The sequence below is a fragment of the Haliotis cracherodii genome, unplaced genomic scaffold (genome assembly GCF_022045235.1).
Source record: "Haliotis cracherodii isolate W230 unplaced genomic scaffold, xgHalCrac1.p SCAF_14, whole genome shotgun sequence".
NCBI lineage: Eukaryota > Metazoa > Mollusca > Gastropoda > Lepetellida > Haliotidae > Haliotis > Haliotis cracherodii.
Genome location: NW_027266269.1, coordinates 8,305,375 through 8,327,606, shown reverse-complemented (window position 1 = coordinate 8,327,606; position 22,232 = coordinate 8,305,375). Strand labels below are relative to the sequence as shown.

At 39.9% G+C, this 22,232-nt stretch overlaps 1 protein-coding gene and 1 pseudogene across 1 annotated transcript; both read right to left on the bottom strand.

Annotated features, from left to right (window-relative positions):
• Positions 1-4,022: 4,022 nt before the first annotated feature.
• On the bottom strand, positions 4,023-20,117 carry LOC139460508 (transient receptor potential cation channel subfamily V member 5-like). The gene is made up of 15 exons (XM_071241981.1): positions 20,072-20,117; positions 18,423-18,571; positions 17,109-17,181; positions 15,920-16,057; positions 14,896-15,140; positions 14,471-14,552; positions 13,850-14,023; positions 13,554-13,627; positions 13,110-13,292; positions 12,131-12,304; positions 10,268-10,423; positions 8,550-8,636; positions 7,487-7,679; positions 6,678-6,877; positions 4,023-4,437 (listed from the first exon to the last, which is right to left on the bottom strand). The coding sequence occupies exons 2-15, from the start codon at positions 18,524-18,526 to the stop codon at positions 4,266-4,268; spliced, it is 2,055 nt and encodes a 684-aa protein (XP_071098082.1). The 5' UTR covers positions 18,527-18,571; positions 20,072-20,117; the 3' UTR covers positions 4,023-4,265.
• On the bottom strand, positions 4,583-5,578 carry LOC139460507 (uncharacterized; annotated as a pseudogene).
• Positions 20,118-22,232: the final 2,115 nt, after the last annotated feature.

Below are 22,232 nucleotides of genomic sequence, written 5' to 3'. Positions count from 1 at the left end.
CCTGAAAACTTTAACATGGTGTATTCCGAACGATAGTTACGGGCTTTACGACTGAATCCATACAATCTAAAGCATATATTAGCCATTTCAGAATGTCATGTCATCGTACTACATCAGCTTGGTATGTTTTCATTCTTTTAGTCACTGTATGTTTGGCAAAGACTCAGCTATTTACCATGTGCCACGATGTGACGAACATATAGGCTATCAAACAAGTAAACGTTTGATAATGGCGTTAAAAGCACATTACACATACGTAGGTGTGTTTATGGGGGCATTGGCGGTAGCGTAATCCTATTCGTGTGGTCAAAGGTGCATGTTGTAAGTATTCTAGTTTTAGTTAAAATAAAACAGCCTGGAAAATATACCATGGAGAAGTGTGGTATTAAGAATTGTAGTATTTGAGCATGTTTGTTTTGTTTGTGTGTTGCAACGCCGCACGCAGCAATATTCCAGCCATATGATGGTGGTTTATAAATAATTAGAGTCTGGACCAGACAATCAAGTGATTGACATTATGATTATCGATCCACGCAATGGGGATACGATGACATGCATCAACCAAGTCAGCGAGCCCGACCACTCGATCCCGTTAGTCGCCTCTTACGACAAGCTATTTATGGCATGCATGGGATGCTGAGAGACCTATTCTACCCGGATCGTCATGTGTCTTGTTGATTATGTACATATTTGACTATAAGCTTATTGTGGCCAAATACTTATTGTGACCCGATTCAAACATACTAATGGTCAGACAAAAGGAAACAGGTATGAAGGGAACACGTGTTTGTCTTCCAGTGAGAAACCTGGAGAGACCTCAGATATTTGTTGCGCTGTTGCATGTTTGATGGGTTTCCTTTCCTTAACTGTGTACAACATGTCGATGTCAGTAAAATGCCCACAATCCAAGGGGTGTATTGTGACACGATTAGTCGACAAATTTAATGACAATAACTTAGCAACCAGCATCAGAGCTGAGGACATGTTCACTTCCCCCCCCCTGCTGTATATGGGGCTTCAAACACACCAAGATAAACGTGTGTATGTTCCTCGGTTGTACGTAATGTTCAATGCTATTAGGAGAAGGCTGTATTCGGAGTACGATGACAGGACATCGTCAACTAACAGCCTGACGATCCGATTCCCACTGTAGTCAGCCATTAAAACAAGTTAGGGCACTGGGTGTTTGTTTTGTAACAGTTACGTTGACAGAAATGTGCACATTGTTGTCCAACAAGGTACCTGATCAGTGGCGCGGGGCGTAGGGCGGGGTTGGAGGGTGGGTGCTTATATGGGACCGAACTGGTATTCTATTGCAAAAAAAAATATGTTCTCCCCGAAAATTCTTGACAAAAATATCTATGCTTCAGACTGTTAAAAAAATTGGCTGCCCCCAAATACAATTTGTTGAACTTATCGAGGATCACAGTTTTAAATAAAAATATATCTGCTTTTGTAGCTGTAGCTGAATAAAATATCTAACCTCAATACACAATCTCAGTGGGAGTGAGTGTGTGAATGAAATATCCACATTGTTGTCAAACAATGTTCAATGGCACACGGGGAAACTGTCGTCTGCTCGTGCGTCATCACGTGACGGGACCTAACAAACAGATTCTCAAGATGACCATTTGAGGCCGTACACATTTTCATGGGTCAAACAGTGTCATATAATAATATCGATCTTTCAAAAGTATACAGTTAATTTTCCGATATTCCTTCGCACAATGTTGCATAACTCAATTGTTCAGGTCAGTTTATCAAGTGTGTGTGTAAGCTACATTCTTTTTCACCATTATGTCTAATGAGCCAGGTCAGCTGTATCAAACCCCAAGCTTTCCAACGGAAAAGGTTTTCCACTTTGGTGAAGAGTACGAGCGACAGCATTTTGCTGATTGTACTCCGAGGAAATCTAGGTGCATGTTTGTTTGTTGAGCAATATTCCAGCTATATGAAAAGGTCTGTAAATACTGAAGACCAGACAATCCAGTGATTGACATCATGAGCATCGATCTACGTAGTGAGTAAACACGTTACAAGTGCCTCCGTGAGTTGGATTTATTGCCGCCTTTAACAGTATCTCAGTTATATCAGCGGCTGGTCAGCTTGAAGCTTGATGTGGGAGAAAGCTCGAAGTAATGCCACTCTGATGAAACCGACGAGCACGGGTATGGTGCTAACAAACCTAGAAACATTATCGGTATGAGTAGGGATTCGAACCCACAATCACAGGCTTCTGGCGTGTCGAAGTGATGCAACTCTGCACATCTTGACTTGGTGTACGTGGGGTATCTGGGCTAGAATTGGTTTCTTGAAAATAATAATCGCACATGCACACATACAATTACACCAAAGCAACGTTGTTGTAGCTCTCGTCTACCTTCCCCTCGACGGTCTCCCCGCTACACGTCCTGGTGCATGCTAACATAAGGACAGATGACAGAGGCGATATAATACACGCATGTCGGCATGACAAGTGTTTAACATGGGGTGGCGTGTATTGTTATTCCGAGTGCCCGACTTGTCAGGAATGTACGCCTTTCAATGCAGTATGATAGTGATCCCAAGCAACGTGGTGTCAACAGCTACGTGTGCATTGAGATTACCAGCGACCACACACGACTGCAAAACGATAACATTGTAATTGTATAAACGAAACGACCTCAACTGAAGAATATATACAATTTTAGTCTGTTAGACTAGAGGAGGACAAATAGATTTATTTAGATAGTTTTCGAGCACATGTCTTATATGACGTATAGCAGTGTGTCTGTGTGTCTGTGTGTCTGTGCCTGTGTCTGTGTGTCTGTGTGTCTGTGTCTGTGTGTCTCTGTCTGTGTATGTGTCTGTGTGTCTGTGTCTGTGTCTGTGTATGTGTCTGTGTCTGTGTGTCTGTGTCTGTGTCTGTGTATGTGTCTGTGTCTGTGTCTGTGGGCGCATTTGTTTGTTCTTGCACGCTGTATTCCACCAACATGAATATGACGGCGGTAAATAATCCAGTCTAGACCAGACAATCCAGTGATTGTTAGTATTAGAAACTCTGGTTTCATACAAAAAAATTAATCAAAGTCGGATTAAAGGAATCCAAGCCGCTTGACGCAATATCCAAGTTATAAATTAACAAGCTTGGGGCGTCTACGTCATTTTGTTGTTTTTCGCAAGTGGACAGGCTTATTAAAGATTCTAACCGGGACCTTCACGGGTGGACGACGAAATGATTCATGTAAACTATTTGGAGTCGGAAATGGTATGGGCTGAATATTCTCAATTCTTGATATTTCTTGATTGTTGATGTCCTCCTTCATGTAAACTATTTGGAGTCGGAAATGGTATGGGTTGAATATTCTAAATTCTTGATATTTCTTGATTGTTGATGTCCTCCTTCATGTAAACTATTTGGAGTCGAAAACGGTATGGGTTGAATATTCTAAATTCTTGATATTTCTTGATTGTTGATGTCGTCCACATGTCTACCAAAAAAAATTTGAAAGCTTTACTGAGGCCTTGAATGTTGTAACGTTGATCAAACAACTTCTGACCAAGAGTCGTATAACGTTCTTTAACATCTTGGTAGATGTACAAAGTCAAGCTGCCTGAGGAAGACAACAGAAGATATCGGTTTCAATATTTATTTGTGGAGACATTTAAAAGTCTACTTTGAGGAAAGGAATCCAGACATTATCTCACATTGTATACTGCAAGGGTATATTTTACTGAAGCAATAAATAAGAAAATTGGATGCAGCAGGTAAAAATAAATATGTATGCAAACAATATGGGAGGTCAAGAGGTCGAAGGTTCATACTGTTCAGTAACCACATATGGTTAAGATCAAGGGAACCTTTTGTATCAGCCCATCTTACATGAAATTATGGATGATATAAAATTAATGGATGCTTATGATGTCACAATAATTCCAACATTCATGGCACTACTTCATTAGTGTATATTAATTAACAATGAATACGTGCTCTGTGTGACAGCCACAGAACAAGTAACAAAATAACAAAGGACATATCTGTTTCAAACACTTTACAATTTCAACATGTTTATTACATAATTTCTGTATGTAAACAACACATATATATGTCAGTGGCGGGTCCATGGCTCATGGGAAGGGGGTTGATGGTGTCTGTTATTTTTTAGGTAGACTTCTGTGTAAAAAAATAGAATTCTTGATCCGACTCTGATAAGTACCATAATAACTCCAATAATACATCACTAATTGTAATCGTTAGATATATTGGTCGATCGTTGTCATGGCAATCACGCACACGTGACGTCAACTGAGTCCTCTTCTAGGCCAGCAGGATCTCCCAGTGGCTCCACCTGCGGCCCCCTCCTCATTACCATGGAAACCGACTCTTCATCTTCGGGGATTGCATTCATGACTGGATTTACTGGAAGAGTTGGGGCATCATTACAGTGTATGTGATCCCTGGAAGTATGAGATACATGGCTGGATTTACTGGAAGTTTTTGGGTTATGTAGGTGATCCTGAATGATGTTTATTCTCGTAAATCACGGCAGTGATACAGAGATGTAATTGGATACAGGAATTAGATACAATAGGAGAAAACATGTCAGTGGAACATTTCCATACATGATCTTATATAACTCGCAAGTTTTAATAGAATTGGCTTATAAGTAATGGGCATCAAATGAGAGAATTTTACGGCAGAAGGATACATACAGTAGTATTGAGGTAAAAAATTGTTTCTTAAATTCTGAGAGTTTGGGACATTCTAATAAAAAGTGCATTTCATCACATATCAAATTTTTACACAATGTACATTTTCTTTCCTCTCTTACAATATTATACCATCTTCCTGTTTCAATGTGCAATCTATGATTTGCTGTTCTAAAACGAACAAGAGCGATGCGTAAGGTGATTGGTAGTTCTGGTAAATAAGGTTCTAGGGATGGTAACTCTTTAAACATGTTATAATAGTAACCTTTAGATGAATTTTCCTTTGATTCTCTCCATCTTTGCAGAAAATTATCAATGAGAACACGTTTCATATTTTGTTTCAACCAAGCGACACTAATAAAGGTTTGAGACAACCAAATGTAATTAAAGCCTATATTTTGAAGAATACATTTTACTTCTTTTAATACTGGGAAATGGTAATTTGGATTTGCAATGGACATTTGAAACATAAGTTTATATACTATACTAGAAAGGCTAGTTTGTGATGATGTTAGCTTGCACCAATATGAAATCATTCTTATCTTGATGAAAATGCTGAGAGGATACCTCCCTAGTTCACCATATACCATGAAATCGGATGTTGACTGTTTTAACTTGAGAATATATTTACAAAATTTAAGATGTACACGTTCAATGACAACAGCATTTTCAAAACCCCACACCTCAGATCCATATAACAATACTGGCTGAACAAGTTGATCAAATAACTTCAATTGACAGTCAATAGGAATTTCCAATATTCTAATTTTACAAAATACAGTATACATTGCTCTAGATGCCTGATCTGTCAGTCTTTTTAGGGCCTTACAAATAAAACCCCAAGGTAAACATATTCTTTAACAACATGAAAAATCGAGCCATTTAACATAAAATTGAAGACTCTATTTGTGGAGCGCTTGGCAAAAATAACAACTTCCGTTTTGTCAACACTGACTTTAAGTTTCCACATAGTACAATATTCTTCAAATATAGTGAGACACTTTCTTAAATCTTCTGGGCTTTCGGCCATTAAAACAGTATCATCGGCATACAAAATGAGCATTTTTTTATGTACAGTTCAAGATAATCTATTAAAAGGTTATTTACATTATGCAGTCCTTCAAAGTCATTTTCATATAAAAATTGTTCAAGGTCATTAAGGTAAAAAGCAAACAGGAAAGGTGACAAATTTTCACCTTGTCTTACACCAATTTGACATGGGAAGAAACCTGACACCTTGTTATTATGAGAAACACAAGATTTGATATTTGATACATATTATATATGACATTAAAACATTTTCTATAGATATCAATGAGAGCTTTAAGAATAAACATATTGTCAATTGTTGAGTATGTTTTTCTAAATCCTGCTTGCGCTTTGCTTATTAGATTAGTCTGAACTGAGTAAGCTTGTAAACGATTATTCAATAGTGTAGTAAACAATTTACCTAATCAGGTTAGGATAGAAATACCTCTGTAATTGTCTGGGTCTGCTTGGTTTCCTTTGTTTTTGTAGATTGGTTTTATTTTGCCAACAAGCCAAGCTTCAGGTAAAACTCCAGTGTCAAAAACGAGGTTAAAAAGCCTTACGTAAACCGGCATCATAACATGTATAGAGCTTTTAATGTACTCATTGTAAATACCATCCTGGAAGTATAAGATACATGGCTGGATTTACTGGAAGAGTTGGGCATCATTACAGTGGTAACAGTGGAGGTGATTCCGTGAAGTATAAAGCACCCAATACAGCCACGTGTCTTAGTGTACATAATTCGGATAATGTGTATTATGATTTTCTCTCTGATCTGACAATACTACTGTGATTGAAACCAAACAAGGGCTTAACACAGTTTGCAAATGGTGACGAGTGTCCCTCACTTACTCATCCACTGATCCACTCACCCAAACCGACCGAGCGACCACCCTACCAGCTACTCACACACTCACTCTGGATGGAAGGATTGTGAGGGCATGAAGCATACTCACTGATTTGTTCTGAGGATGTGTTCTAGCTGGGCCAGCTTGGTGTTCACGGTGTTGTGGTGGAGTTGGCATGCGTCAAGGGCTTCCCTGATGTGTCTGATATCTGTTGTTTGTTCGCTGGAGGTGGGACATTCCCAAGCCTCCAGGACCTCCTCTACATTGATAACGTTATCCTCGCCCTGCTTCTCAGCAGTGCTGAAAAACTGAAAGTACAGTTAACGTTGGTGATTGTCTTCACACTATGTTGATTGTGTTCTTAATGTGAATCACAACCAAAGTCGATGGCTGGACTTTGGTGGCAGCTACTTTTCACAATATTTCAGTTATATCACCCTAAGTGGGTAGCTCAATATAAGGGGGAAACCTGGCAGGTCGAAAATCACTTCACAAACACACTCAGGAAGACCCTGAATAAGTATAGCTAAAAGAGACCACAAAGAAGTGCAGGAGGCATCACTAGTCGGTGATGTATTGACATGAATATGATGGAATCATATTCTCGACTTCCTGTGAAGTATGCATGCTAATCTACAGATGAGTCACAAGACGGATTAACATACAAATTATATCAATTTTGGGACATACACGCTTGGCTTAGGAGGCTCAACATATTTTTCTTGATACCTTACATGCAATGGAGCTTATTCGAAAATGAGACAGGGCATCGACATACTGTTATTGGTTTAATATGGCTAAATATTGCATTGGTATACATAAATAACTTTATTAATGTTAAATACAGTATATGATGTTTATAAAGAATTTTCTTTTTGTTTGTCGTTTCTCTAAATGATACTTCCTCTGAATCATACCCTTTTAATAAAGGGAAACCCATTCAGCTCGAAGTCACCCCTGGTTATTATCCATGCCCTGTTTAGCTCGACAGCACGTTGGGCATCTTGCTGCACGTTCTGGTAGGTGTGACTGAGCTGGGCGATAAGGATGTTGAGGAGAACGACGATGCAGGTGAAGAGGAAGATGAGCATCAGGATGCAACTGAGAGTCCTGTCAAGGTAGGAACACAGGATATATGCCAAATTATAAACCTCGAATGACGTCGCACTACGACCGCCTCCGTGGTCTAGTGGTAGAGCGTCCGCCCAGAGAGCGGAAGGTCCCAGGGTTCGATCCCCGACCGCGTCATACCAAAAGACGTTTAAAGACGGTACTTGTTGTTACCCTGTTAAGGTGCTAAAACAAGGACTTGTCGGCTCGGAGTCAGTACGCTGTGTCTGAGTATGGCATTCATGTTAAACTGCCGCATGGTATCTCAGTGAGATAGCACTATAAATCGGCATCAGTCCGGACTAGTACAAGCAGCCACACAAACACACACACGTAGTGCACGTCGCTGTATAAGTGTAATAATCTTGGACGCGACGTTAAATCCCATTTCACCTCACCTCACCACGTCGCACAACAGTAACAGAAGGTTCTTCTAAATGTTTGTCAACTTACGAGGCAGGAGATATCAACAATGCCCGTTTTGCGTCAAGTTATGAGAAATGTGACGAGAAGCACCTGACATTTCAAGCTTCTTTCCGACAACGAGTGAATATGTTTGACCGTAAATAGCTAATTGTGTTGACATACCTGATTGAGCAAGCACGTCCAGACAGTAACTTAAACCTTTTCCATCTGCGTTTTGAGAATCTACTTACAGGTGAGATTGGGTTGTCTTAAATGTAAAACTCTCTTTCTTAAGAATCAATCATAGATTGAGTCTATAATAAAGTAGGTTCCTTACAGGATTAAAAAAAAAAGTCAGCGTTGGTCACTTTAAAATCAAGCTCTTGAAAGCTCCGTTTCAAACCCCCATATTAAGGTTTACAGTGATCAATACAGCTGTATTCTGGCCGTCCTCATCATACATACCCATATCCACGGGATCCTGTGTAGGTCACCACGGGCGATCCCTCCACAAGTATCCGTAAACCCGTGAACAGAATGTCCCAGAAAGTACTTCACAAGAAAGGGTCAACGGATATTAAGTCAGTGAGTGCTAACGTAAGGTTCAATTAATCAATCAATCAATCAATCAATACTTTATTAAGTATGAAGATCATAGGTCCATATACCAATAACAATTAACAAAACGGAGAGAATTTATGGATGTCAACTTCTTCATAAAAAGCTAATAAATATTTCACAGCGCCTGTGTTCCTCATAATAAAGAAGTTGACATCAATAAATTCTCTTCCTTATGAGTATCACTTCTGAACGCCTTTCAAAGACTTGAACAATTTGCAAGTTTTGTAGTGGCAAAATACATCATTTGAAAAATTGTTTAACAAATAATTTCTTTGTTCATACGCATGAAAAACAAACAAGCATAGTGATAGCAGTGATAATAGCATCATGCGTAACACATACAAGTAAATAATTATATTCATCCCCTATACCTTGATCACATAAAGTTTATCATGCCTTTATCGATTTTTGGCCACCTACCTTCATCATTGCTCAGCCGTGAGTGTTTATGTTAGGATAGGCATGTGAGTCTCAAATTAGTCATGTTAGTGCACAGGTAGTCATGTAAGTGTAAAATTGGTCACGTTAGTGTGATATTTTGGTAAGGTTTTTAAAACTGATACTTTGATTTCACCTGCATTCATTTTGCGAATTGAAAGTAAATAAATATTTCACATGGTACAAACATGGTAAATACATGCAAAAAACACTCTTCTGGTTGGAGTCAAATCCTATACTCATTGCGCTAGAATGAAGGAAATGCAGTATTTTAGTGTGACTTTTTCCACCAAACAAGTCACTGATACATTAACTGGATGAGTAAACTGATATGGTAAAGTGATGCAAGCTGCTTAAAGATATGGTCGCATCACCAATGCTAGTTCGTGTGTAAAATAGTGTTTTCCATGCAGCTGACTCTGATCAGGCTGCCAACGTGGTGTTACTAGACACCTTCCACCTTCCCCATCATCCGCAAGCAAACATTTAGCGTAAAAGAAGATGCACATGCCTGGCTAAACTAATATCTATCTGGAACAAGTTCATCTGCATTATGGCCATTAAGTCCACAAAAAGCAAACTGACACTCCTGGTGCTTAAGATCGGGAATTGCATCACTGAAATCACCAAGGAGTCTCGTAATGTGGGTGTTGTACTCGACCCTTCCCCAGATGCAGCATCCCACATTAAAAACGTGTGAAGAGAGTACACCACAACATCAGGAACATCAGCCAATACGAAGGGGCGACTTTGGTGGAGTCCTGTGTTAGGTCACACCCAGATAACTGCAATGCATCGTCAGTGCCTCAATGTTGTTGGTGGAATACAGAACAAGATTCATGTACAGGGAATCAGTCATCAAGATCATACAGTCAACACCTACTCTTCTTTCCTACATCTAGTTGTGTGGATAGCTGTTTTGCAAGACCTGCGCCTTCGCTGTTAAACACCCTGCCACTCAAGCTCTAAAGAATTCAAGAACTGACCACCTTACCACTTACGAATCACTTCATTGAACCATACATAACCATTTCTCTTGTCATATCCAGTATCCTGCACATTCAAACAGTTCTTTCCAGCAGTTATTTTTAGCTTTATTTTAGCTTTATATAAATGCTTAGTACCTTGTTTCAGTATGCACCTGGAGAGAGTTATCTCCCCTGAGCGCCATGACGAGTGATCCGCTAAAGGCAAGGAGGATGATGACAAACACGAGTAAGAACTGCAAGAAGTCACTCGTGATGATGCGCCACAGAATCTGAGCGTGGGCTCCACTGTGTCTGCAACCATTGTGAACATTTTAATACCAATATTATTTCAGATGTATCATTTTAGTTTGAGAGAAAACCTTTAGTAGCGCAGATTTTACAAGTTTATTAGTCATAGTTCTTGGGAAATAAACCTTTGAAAAAGGCGTGAGCTTCGAACCCCAATTATTCATTCCAGGCACAGCTGTATGTAAATAAAATAAACACTATGTTTCTAATCATAAGAAATCTCTGCTTGAAAAACAATCCAATATACGATTCTAACCATATCATACGCAAATTTTTATGAATTATTATCTATAAGATACCAGGTGTTGTGAAAAAGGTAAGTGCATCCTGCTCCACCAGTGCCCCCAATCAGAAGCACTTGTAAATGTAAGTCAATTGTTCACCTTAAAAAGTGTATGGTACATGTAATAAGGGGAATTATATTGGATATCATTTTGGGCGTGGATGCGGCAAATTTGGACATGTCCACCATGAAAACGTTTGAAAGCTTTACTGTGGCCATGAATGTTGTAACACTAATCAAAAGACTTCAACTTATTGTGGTGCGTTAGTCAATTTCACCACACGTATCATAAGATACAAAATGACTAGTTGTCTTATCTAAATGTTGCATTAATCACTTATCAATTAATCTGAAACGATCCACAATAGCATCATGCAATTAAACAAGACAAAATCATTTCCATAATCATATTACACAGTACATTGTACGATTCCGACTATTTCATGAGCATGTGTTTATGACTCCTTATAAAATATTTATGATACCAGGTTTTCAAAATCAGTAATTGCATCAGACACCATTTCATTTCAATGATGCGTCAAATTTGAACTGTCCTCCACATGTCGACCATTAAACTTTGAAATAGTGTTCCTGCAGCCTTGAATGTTGAGCCCTGATCAAAAACTTTGCAGCAAGTGTCTTACAGCACTCTTTCAAATATTGGTAGAAAACACATTCTTGATAGTACCTCAAAAGTTGTGAAGTGTAGACAAGAAAGGATAGAGCTTCTGGAATACTGCTCAACATAAAGGGGTAGCAGGCAATTGCAAAGTTGAAGTCATCTCTCAATCTTTACACAGAGATCTAATGTTAGAAAGATGGGACAGACTCGTCTCTTTATTACTCGTTCATGTGGGTAAATCCATGGAACTTCCGATTCATATGCATAAAGAAACAGATCAGCTACAAAGGGAACACAATGGGTGCCCAGGGGGCTGTCATCAGTGAGCAAGTCTAGCATTTACATATGGGTTTCTGAGTAAACTTCAGATGGCATGCTCGTCAAGGTATGGCTGAAATATTGCCGATCTGACGTTAAATGTTAACAAACTCACTCAATGAAATGGCATAAACTTACATTTCTGACAAATATTCCTGAACCTCTGAACATATAGGTTTCAGTACATGTAGTTACCAAGCTTAGCTTTTCTCAGATTCCTTTGAGTTTTTCAGAATCCACAGGTCTACTTGTCTACAAGGTCTAATATTTTCTGTTATATTAAAGATTATGGTCAATATGTATCTCTCCAACATGATACATCTGAAAGAAATCAGTTTCAAGCCCCACTCACGTTTCATAAACATAAGGCTGATTCACAGGTGTGAGATCCCACACAACTTCTAAAACCAGACTATCAATAATAGTGTAAGTATAAATATCAGTATATCCTAGTATAAAAATGCTTATAGTGTCTGCCTTATACAACCTGAAGACCACTGCGTATTCGAATATTCTGAGCGTCCACAGGAGATAGCCAACAGAGAAGACGTGCCACTGCTCCTGTTGATGGGCGAACCTGAGAGGGATGACGAGCAGCAGCAGGATGGATGCCAAGAGGTCAAAATAGTTGGTCCTGTCTTTCCAGTAGTCGCATCTGTATCTGCAAAGTCAGCATAAAGTGACATCCAATAGGTTGATGTAATAGCTTTTTTAGCAAATGTTCACTGGTCAACTATACAAACAACAAATATGGACAACACGAATTTCTAACAGGATATATGCATGCAATGCCTGGGATACACGTGCAATTTCGGGGTCATCAAGTGATAATCATGCATGATTCTCAAAGTCCAGCGCAATTTTATTTTGATGTGATTTTTTATAGCGCACAAGACTTTTTCCCTCTTATGCATATAATATCGCTTGGACGTGGTAGCATCCTCGATTATGAGATTTAACCCACCAGGAGATGGAGTGAAGTTTCATGATGTTTATAAGAGAACATCACTGGGAGCAGTGGTTATCACTGGATGCACTGGGATTTGCCATTTGTTTCAAAGGAGTTTTAGAATTTATAGAGAAAAACATAATGGTAATCAGTTGATAATTTGATAGATATACGAATTCTTCATCAATAGTTCATTGATTTGATTTATTTGTTATGAAAACCCAGAACAAAATACGAATTTCCGAACTTTCTAAATAGCACATGGCACCAGTTCATGGCCATGTGGAGAGCTGTGCTAACTTCGATCAAGATATATGAAATTGCCTTTGAGCAGATCTCCAGGGGCCACTTGCTGAAAGCGATCTTAGCGCTAAGATTATCTTAAGCCTAAGCGCTAAGATCGCTTAGTGCAAGTGCGCCAGAACAAAATGTGACAGACAGAAGGACGGACAGCACTGAATCCTATATCCCCCTCCATATTTGTGGTGGGGATAATTGAGGAATACTATGTACTTACTTTAACATCTGGTATGCCTCAAAAGCCAGAGTGGCGACAACAGCCAAGCAGCTCAAAACTTCAAAGAAGGCACGGGCTTTGTCCAGGGCTGTGCTGTAATGCTGGGGGTCAGAAGCCATGGCGCCAGTGATTGCAGAAAATGTTATTGCAAACAGGGTAGCAATAAACAACATGCATTTCATCCTAGGGAGAGACGGGCGTAACATTAATTTCATTTTCATGTGGTATTCACAAATAACAAGAATAACTTGGAAAGGACATTATTTAATTGTTGCTTGTAGGGTATTCCTGGAAGGTTAAAGTTCCCTGCACCCTGATTGTGATGTCGTGGAACTTTGCTGATCACTGCTGGTCAGAGTTTTGTTCTGGGCCATGGATGAAAAGCCTTCTACAGGATATAATTAATGTGAACATATGTGCTATATATTCCATTTCTGCACTCACAGGAACCAGTATCTGCCATAGCGCTTCCACTTCTTCCTGGTCAGGAGGCGAACAACACTGTGAAACGCCACCTCCTGGACAAAATAGTTACAAGATATACTGCAGTAACACAAGCATCTTAAATATGTTTACAGCTGCCTCATATCATAGGTGGCGAGTCTAAAACAGCGCATCTGTCTGACTGACTTCAATTACTTTGAAGTTCATATCAACTTTAGAGAACAGGCAACTGCAGAGCCAAATAAGAAAAACGCTATTTTATATTAAGAAGAGTACAAGACTGATGTCTGGATCACCTTTGGCTGGAGATGCGCAATGTGGTAAAGATAGGTTTTACTCTTTGTATTAAAGGACGGGTGTAGAGGACTTCTGCCCTGTTCATCAGACTCGAGAAGATCAAAGAATACTTCCATGTTCCCAAAGTCATCGACAGGGTCCAGCATGGAATCCAAAACTCCTATAGCTGTTTGCTGTACACAGAAGAGAAGCAATAACTTTGCACGTATCTATCAGAATGAGACACTTTAGAACAGTAAAGGGACGAAGCCAACATTGCTATCAGCCATCGGGCGTGGTCAGCAACTTTTACAAGCACACAATCACTTACTGTGTCATAAAGGGTTTTTTTATACCCCAGCGAATTAACATTTTAGATTGTAATAGGTTTTTGGAAATCACTGAAAGGAGACATCCCTTGCTACCAGTCATCATTGTGTGTATGCAAATACATGGAAGATAATCGATGGATTTCTTTGGTAATATAAAGATTTTCATATGTATTATTCACTATTCATTTCACAATATCATAAAACAGTGTCGTTAGATTCCACCCATGGTTACAATGTGTAAAGCCCATGTCCATGGACCTATTTCTGGTGATGTTACTGCAATTTGATATAAGCGATCTATTGACCTACCGGCATGTTCTTCTGCAGGGGTGTCATGAAGTTGCATTCTGCTTTGTCTTCCGCTGTCGAGGCGATGTAGAGATCTCGGACACTAGAAATAATGGATATAGGTGAGGTGAGGTGGAATGGGATTCAATGTCGCGTTGGAGACTATTTCACGTATACACCGACTTGCAAGTGTGCGTGTGTGTGTGTGTGTGTGTGTGTGTGTGCTGTGCTGTGCTGTGCTGTGTGTGTGTGCTCTGTGTGCTGTGTGCCGTGTGTGTGTGTGTGTGTGTGTGTGTGTGTTTGTGTGTGTGTGTGGCTGATTATTCTTGTCTCGTATCATACATCATAAACACATCACCACCATGACAGTGCAAATAAATTTGTGCAATATCACAGTCATTTCAACACAGACACTCGAATGTACACAATACATGAAGTCAGCTCACAGGGCGTTTGGCATGTGGTTGAGTAGCAGAGCGGCGATGTAGTCGTTCCTGTGGTCAATAGCGAGGTGGTAGGGCATCTTGCCGTTGTTGTCTCTGTCATAACTCAAACAGTCTCCCTCTGTCAATTTTCTACACACACTCTTGAACTGTTTTCTGACTGCAACGTGAAGGGCAGTCTGTCCAGTGCTGTCTTTGGCTGACAAAGTTGCCCCTCGCTGAAGCAAACTGCTCACCAATCTCAGCACCTTTTAAACATGACATGTCACAGGTACAATATGTACGACCCGTGAAGATCCAGGGTAAAATAGGACTTCAGCATCCCATGCTTGCCGTTAAAGGCGACTATGCTTGTAAGAGGCTACTAACGGGATCGGGTGGTCAGACTCGCTGAATTGGTTAATGCATGTCATCGATCCCAATTGCGTGGATCGATGGTCATGATATTAATCACTGGATTGTCTGGTCCAGACTCTATTATTTACAGACCGCCGTCATATAGCTGAAATATTGCTGAGTGTGGCGTTAAACAACCAACCAACCAATCGATCCATATTGCGATACCACCGGATCCCGTTAGCCACTCGTTTGTGGAGGTAATATGAAAAATATGAAACAATGTAAATTGTGATGGTATACACCTTACTGATTCAAGGGGGCACGGGTGGCCAAGTTGTCTAAGGCGCCGCTATTCGCTGTGCCATGTTGCCTCCCTTGGGCACGCCAGAAACCTATGATTGTGGGTTCGAATCCCGGTTCGCCTCAATTAAGTTTCTGCGTTTGTCAGCACTATACACGTGGTCGTGGGTTTCACCGAAGTGGTAAAAGTCTGAGACCTGCATCCCATTAAGCTGACACACTGCGATAAAACTGGAATACTGTTAAAAGCGGCGTTAATCCAAACTCACTCACTCACTCAATACTGATTCAAGGTATAAATGGCCGGAATGCAGGTTGATATTGTGCACTTCATAGAAGGTAACATAAAACAATATAATGTGAATGTACTCCAATACTTCACCAGTACCTCTTTCTCGTCATCTCGTTTGGAGACAACTTGTAACAAGGCCTCATCCTTCCCCTTCTTCTTGATGAGTCGCTCAATCAAAACGGCAGCCGCTGCATCGAGCTTTGTGATAAAGTTGGACTGTCTCTTCTGCAGAACCTAATATAGAGGGAACGATGTACTATACGTAATAAAAGGTTGCTCTAAGTACATTTGCCACATAAACCATGGACTTTCAGCGATACAAATACTTGAAAATGAATGTAAAGCTGTTGTGCAAAACATGTTGTTTCAACAGCTTCTGGGGGCACGGGTGGCCCAGTCGTGAAAGCCGCCACAATTCGCTTTGCAGAGTTGCGTCCCTTGGGCAAGCCAGAAACCTATGATTGTGGGTTCGAGTCCCATTTCGCCCCGATTTAGTTCCTGGGTTTGTCAGCACCATACCCGTGCTCGTGGGTTTCACCGAAGTGGTAAACGTCTAAGACCTGCATCACTTTGGGCTTTCTTCCCACATTAAGCTGACACGCCATGATATAACTGGAATACTGTTAAAAGAGGCGTTAAACCCAACTCACTCACTCAATCAACATCTTCATGAATGACACACCTTGTGTGTACAAAGTCCTTCTTCAGATCCCATTAATCTCGAAAACCCCACAACTCCTTGTATAGTGTGATATAATATTTAGTTTGTTAGCCTAAACCTCATATCAAGAACCTGAAGTCTACATGTACAAGTATATACCAAGTATCACCAGTTTTACTGCACTTGACATCTGCTGCTATTCAAATTTGTTTCCAATTTCTCCTACATGGATTTGGTTACGAAACTGTGACACTACCTTTATCTTTCGTTTATATCATAAAGAAGTAGACATCATTACAGTCTTGATCATGATTTCAACCTGCGGTGATTCGGTTTGCAATATCTCAGTGTGAGTTTGGTGAAGAATATATCCACACGTATGCGGTAAGAGCTGGTAGTTGTTAAACATAATTTCGGTCACTGGCTATGCCTGTTCAATACCCCAAACGTGACAGGCAGTTTAGTGATTTAGCTATCTGTGGTATTAAACATCAATGACCAACTGATAACGTCAGGCAAGTATGTTTGAACACGCCTGGAGTTTGCAGTTAGTTCAATGAATTGGCTTTATATCAAACTCTTTCTTTATGTACAAAATGTTATGTTAGAAAGTGTGTTCGTTACCTCCGCCTTGAAGTCTTCATCGGTGATGCCAACAGACAACTGACTGATGCGGCACGATTCCAAGGACACAGTCCTACCTGGAGATGGTGTCAATCATATGGGTAATATCAGCATGTGTATCCTTTGCAATGAATATACTCGTCTACAGGATGTGTCAAACATATGAGTAATATCAGCATATGTATCCTTGTTAATGAATATACTCGTCTACAGGAGGTGTCAAACATATGGCTAATATCAGCATGTATATCATTTGCAATGAATATACTCGTCTACAGGATGTGTCAAACATATGAGTAATATCAGCATATGTATCCTTGTTAATGAATATACTCGTCTACAGGAGGTGTCAAACATATGGCTAATATCAGCATGTATATCATTTACAATGAATATACTCGTCTACAGGAGGTGTCAAACATATGGCTAATATCAGCATGTATATCATTTACAATGAATATACTCGTCTATAGGTGTCAAACATATGGGAAATATCAGCATGTATATCCTTTACAATGAAAAATCTCGTCTATTGAGTGAGTGAGTGAATATGGTTTTACGCCTCTTTTAATTATATTCCAGCAATATCACGGCGGGGGACATCTCGCCTGCAGGAGGTGGGAAACAGGTCAGCACATTGTGAAGGTAATAACATGTATTGGGCGTATCAAGTCGCCTTTGGTTTGTGATATGTACAGTTACATTTTGTAAAGTAGCGCATATGACACAGCGACCCAGTAAGCTAACTATTCAGCCATGACACTATATAGCATTGAGTTGACCATTCATACATATATACATTCATACAATACACCCTACATAGCGTTGCATAATGTGTTCAGTCACCATACCAAACATTGTGTTGACTTTCAGTCGCTACGCTGTATGGTTTAGGAGAAAGGTTTAGTCACATGTTAAGGGAGTTCAAGTTCAAGGATATACAAATATCACTCTCATAAAACCAAAAAGTATTATGTGCTGCTCATTAAAATACAATTAAAAGTACAATGGAATCAGATATTCTGCAAAGGGATTTTCTATGTCAAAGTACAATACATAGTTTATAATTACTGTGTAGCAGAAACGTTTTGAAGGATATTTCCAATACAGATTTCCACTGGCTGTCTCAGAAATGATTAAAAGCCAGCAAAACAAAATATATCTAAAAGCATTCTCGTGTAGACATAAATAGCTTGTATACCATACGAATACGTGTGTAACTGTTTTCATGAATTCCTACTGCAGGTTATTAGTCTGGATTCATACCGAGTGACCGCTCATGGGTTCGTAGGTTGTAATCAATAAACATTAAACCTGCCTCGACCGCTGATGTCCAAGAGTGCTATGTCAGCACGTTTTGACTGTTTACGGCGAAGAATGCTTCTGGTGGTCCCACTGTGTTTCCAGTTGCTGTGCATTGTGGGTAAGTCGACGAGGCTCTGTCCAGCTTCTTTATCGTTAACCTGTGTCACAAACATGCACTTATGTCATGGCAGGGGGTGCCCAGCGCACCGATTGGAAATTTCGTTATGAAAAAAAACAGTCACCCTCAATGTCCGTGATACTTTCTTTCTCCCAGACATATCTACAAACATAGATAGACTGACGTTATGAATCAAAACCAGAATTGAGTCAGAGACGGTCGGGCAGCCTAGTGGTTATAGAGTTCGCTCGTCACGCCGAAGACCCGGTTTCCATTCCCGACCTGGACAATGTGTGAAGCCCATTTCTGGTGTCCACCGCCGTGATATTGCTGGAATATTGCTAACACCAGCGTAAAACCAAACTCACTCACTGAAATTTGATTTCAAAGATTCACGCGTGGGTAGTCGGTATTTACAAAATCATAGTGTGCATCTGGCGTCAATATGAAAGAAACCAGTCACCCTCAATGTCACTGAAACTTTCTTTCTCCCAGACATATCTACAAACATAGATAGACTGGCATTATGAATCAAAACCATTTCGTGAATTGAGTTGAGTTCAAAGATTCACGCTGTAGTCGGTACGTACAATATCACAATGTGCATCGGGCGTCAATATGTAGGTACACTCCCCAAACACTGACTCGGCTCAGATATCTCATAGTAATAGTAATATTGAGCATTTTCATACTTGCTACACTGACCCAAAGTCAGTCAGTAACCAGCTTATGGTGATCTTTGAACTGAGGTGGGGTGAAGTGGGGTTTGGCGTCTCGTTCAAGATTATATTACGTGTATGTGTGTGTGTGTGCGTCAATCAATCAATCTTTATTGCAGAAATGCTGTCATAGGCCTATAGTATACAAGTTTGTGGAGAGTGGGTGCTCGTATTGATTTCTAATTGTTCAGGTCACTCATCTTATATTTTCCAAACTTCATTGCACGGAATATATAATTATATATACTGTCAAAGGCTTCAGTACATTAATGTTTATAGAAGACATTAGTAGAAGACATGTGTGTGAGTTTGTGAGTGTGTGTGTGTGTGTGAGAGGTTGTGTGTGTGTGTGAGAGAGAACGTGTGTGTGTGAGGTTGTGTGCGTGTGAGTGTGTGTGTGCGTGCGTGCGCGTGCATGCGTGCGTGTGTGTCTCTGTGTATGTGTGTGTGCGTGCGTGCGTGTGTGCGTGCGTGCGTGCGTGGACCAAGCTGCTACTAAGATACCATGCCGCTGTTTGATATGGATATCCTATATATACTGAGAGCCAACTATCCCCGGAATGCCGAACGCCAGGCAAAGTAACAACAAATACCACCTTTTAACGTCATTTTCAATGTAGTGGCAGTGGACTGGAACAACCGTCTCTCCGCTCTCCATGGGCAGACGCTCGATCCACGAGACCACGGAGGTGTATTGGTCAGACAAACTACTTTAAACCTGAATCTGTCAGCAGCTGTTATACCAAATGATGGTTTCTCTAAACAAAACTTTAAACGATGAAAAAGTTGATATTTGTTCGGATTAATGTGACACCACGTACCTGAAGACGTAACTCCTTGATCCGTAAGCCACAGCCAAATAGAAGCAGATTCAAGTCGAGGGGTTCACACACAATAGACCTTAGGCTGTGTGCGCAGGCTCGTATTGACGTGGAGGCACCGTTAGTGTATCAACGAATGTGTATGTAGTAATGGACAAGGTTCAACACTGACAGGTCTCAGTGATAATAAATATGTTGATCACATTGGAATATCTCTATAGCTGTATAATATAATAGCTGGCGCATTATACTAAACTTCTGTGCTAGTTAATGCAGCGTTATGTGTTTAATAACACACCTCTCAATGATTGCATTGTTATTATAACCAGCACTACTTGCAACATACATCGCCAATAGCTGTGTCTCTTGAAGAACAAGTATTAAACACACTACAAAAGCCCCTCTGTGTAATAGTGTAAATGACAGGAACAGTGTTGGTACACACTGAATACTATATTCAAATACATGCTTCACAGAATTATTAGTATTCCTAAAGTACTCTGACCCGTGAAGATTCCGGGATAGAATAGGTCTCCAGCAACCCATGCTTGTAATAGGCTTCTAACGGGATCGGGTGGTCAGACTCGCTGACTTGTTTGATGCATGCCATCGATCCAAATTGTGTGGATCGATGCTCATGATATCAATCACTGGATTGTCTGGTCCAGACTCGATTATTTTACAGACCGCCGTCATATAGCTGGAATATTGCTGAGTGCGGTGTTAAACAACAAGCCAACCAACCAACCAACCTAATGTATTCTTAATTGATCCTCAGGAAGCTCCATATCAACAACTTTCCAGGTTCCAATGATAAATGTATAGTTGTATTAAATGGTAGAATGAATGAATGAATGAATGAATGAATTTCTTTATTTCCTCCAGAGTTGAATCCGAAGATTTTACATGGGCAAATACATTATTTACAACGCATCAATGAAATTACTTCACTATATACAATGAAGTCATGTTATACACTGCTATGAATAAAAAAAATTACAATGTACAGAGAGCAGTAAGGTATCTAGTAGATATACACAAGTTGTGTCTTAAAATTCCATATGAAGTGGCAGAGAGACATTATGATGCTTTGCCAAGTATCGTAATCAAGTTCGTTAGTCAAGTCATGGACATCTGCACCGAGAAAGAATGAAAGCATATCACCATCGTCAAGCATATCTATTTTCACGTATACATCTACATCAATTTTATCAATCAGGCATGAGAAGAAATTATTTCTGTCAGGCTTAAACATTTCACAGTGCAAAATAATATATCTATTACAATGCTTACATTCTTTCGACACTTTTGCTCTTGATCCGATTTTAATACAAAGTAGCAGAGGTTGTCTTTAATGTTGATAGAGATACATTACATTAAAAAAAAACATGCATTTGTAACCGTTTATGAATTTTATGGTATCGTCGCCAGTGGATCACGTTTTTGTTACTCTGTGACCTCCAACGCTAGTCACGTTAAGGAATTTATTGTATATAAAAGATTGTTTTTATCTAATCTTGCCCAAATTCACTTGGGCAAGACACGCTGTCACTATGCAGTCATGAAATAACACTGATGGTATATGCTTTCACGAATAACTAGTCAGCAGGATACAAAGTAGACCACAGTAAAGAGGACAACTTCTGTGGACGTGAATACAATGGTTAAATCGTACGCTAAAGATGGTGTTTATGTAATCAAAGATCTGTTCCAAACTGTAGCTGAAACGTTGTCACATATGGATACGCCATGGTGATATCCATCCTCTGAACACGCTTTCCGCAACGTGATGTCACCACAAGATGTCCAAATAAACCTATCTTGCATAATGGTCATTTTATTTTCAATAACTGTACTACATTATTGTTAACACAACTTTTCTAACCGACCCGTGAAGATCCGTGGTGGAATAAGTCTTCAGCAACCCATGCTTGCCGTAAAAGACGACTATGCTTGTAGTAAGAAGCAACTAACGGGATCGGTTGGTCAGGCTCGCTGACTTGGTTGATGCATGTCATCATATCCCATTTGCGTTGATCGATGTTCATGATGTCAATCACTAAATTGTCTGGTCCAGACTCGATTATTTACAAACCACAGTCATATAGCAGTAATACTGGTGCGTGCGGCGTTAAACAAAAAACAAACATTCCTAACCACC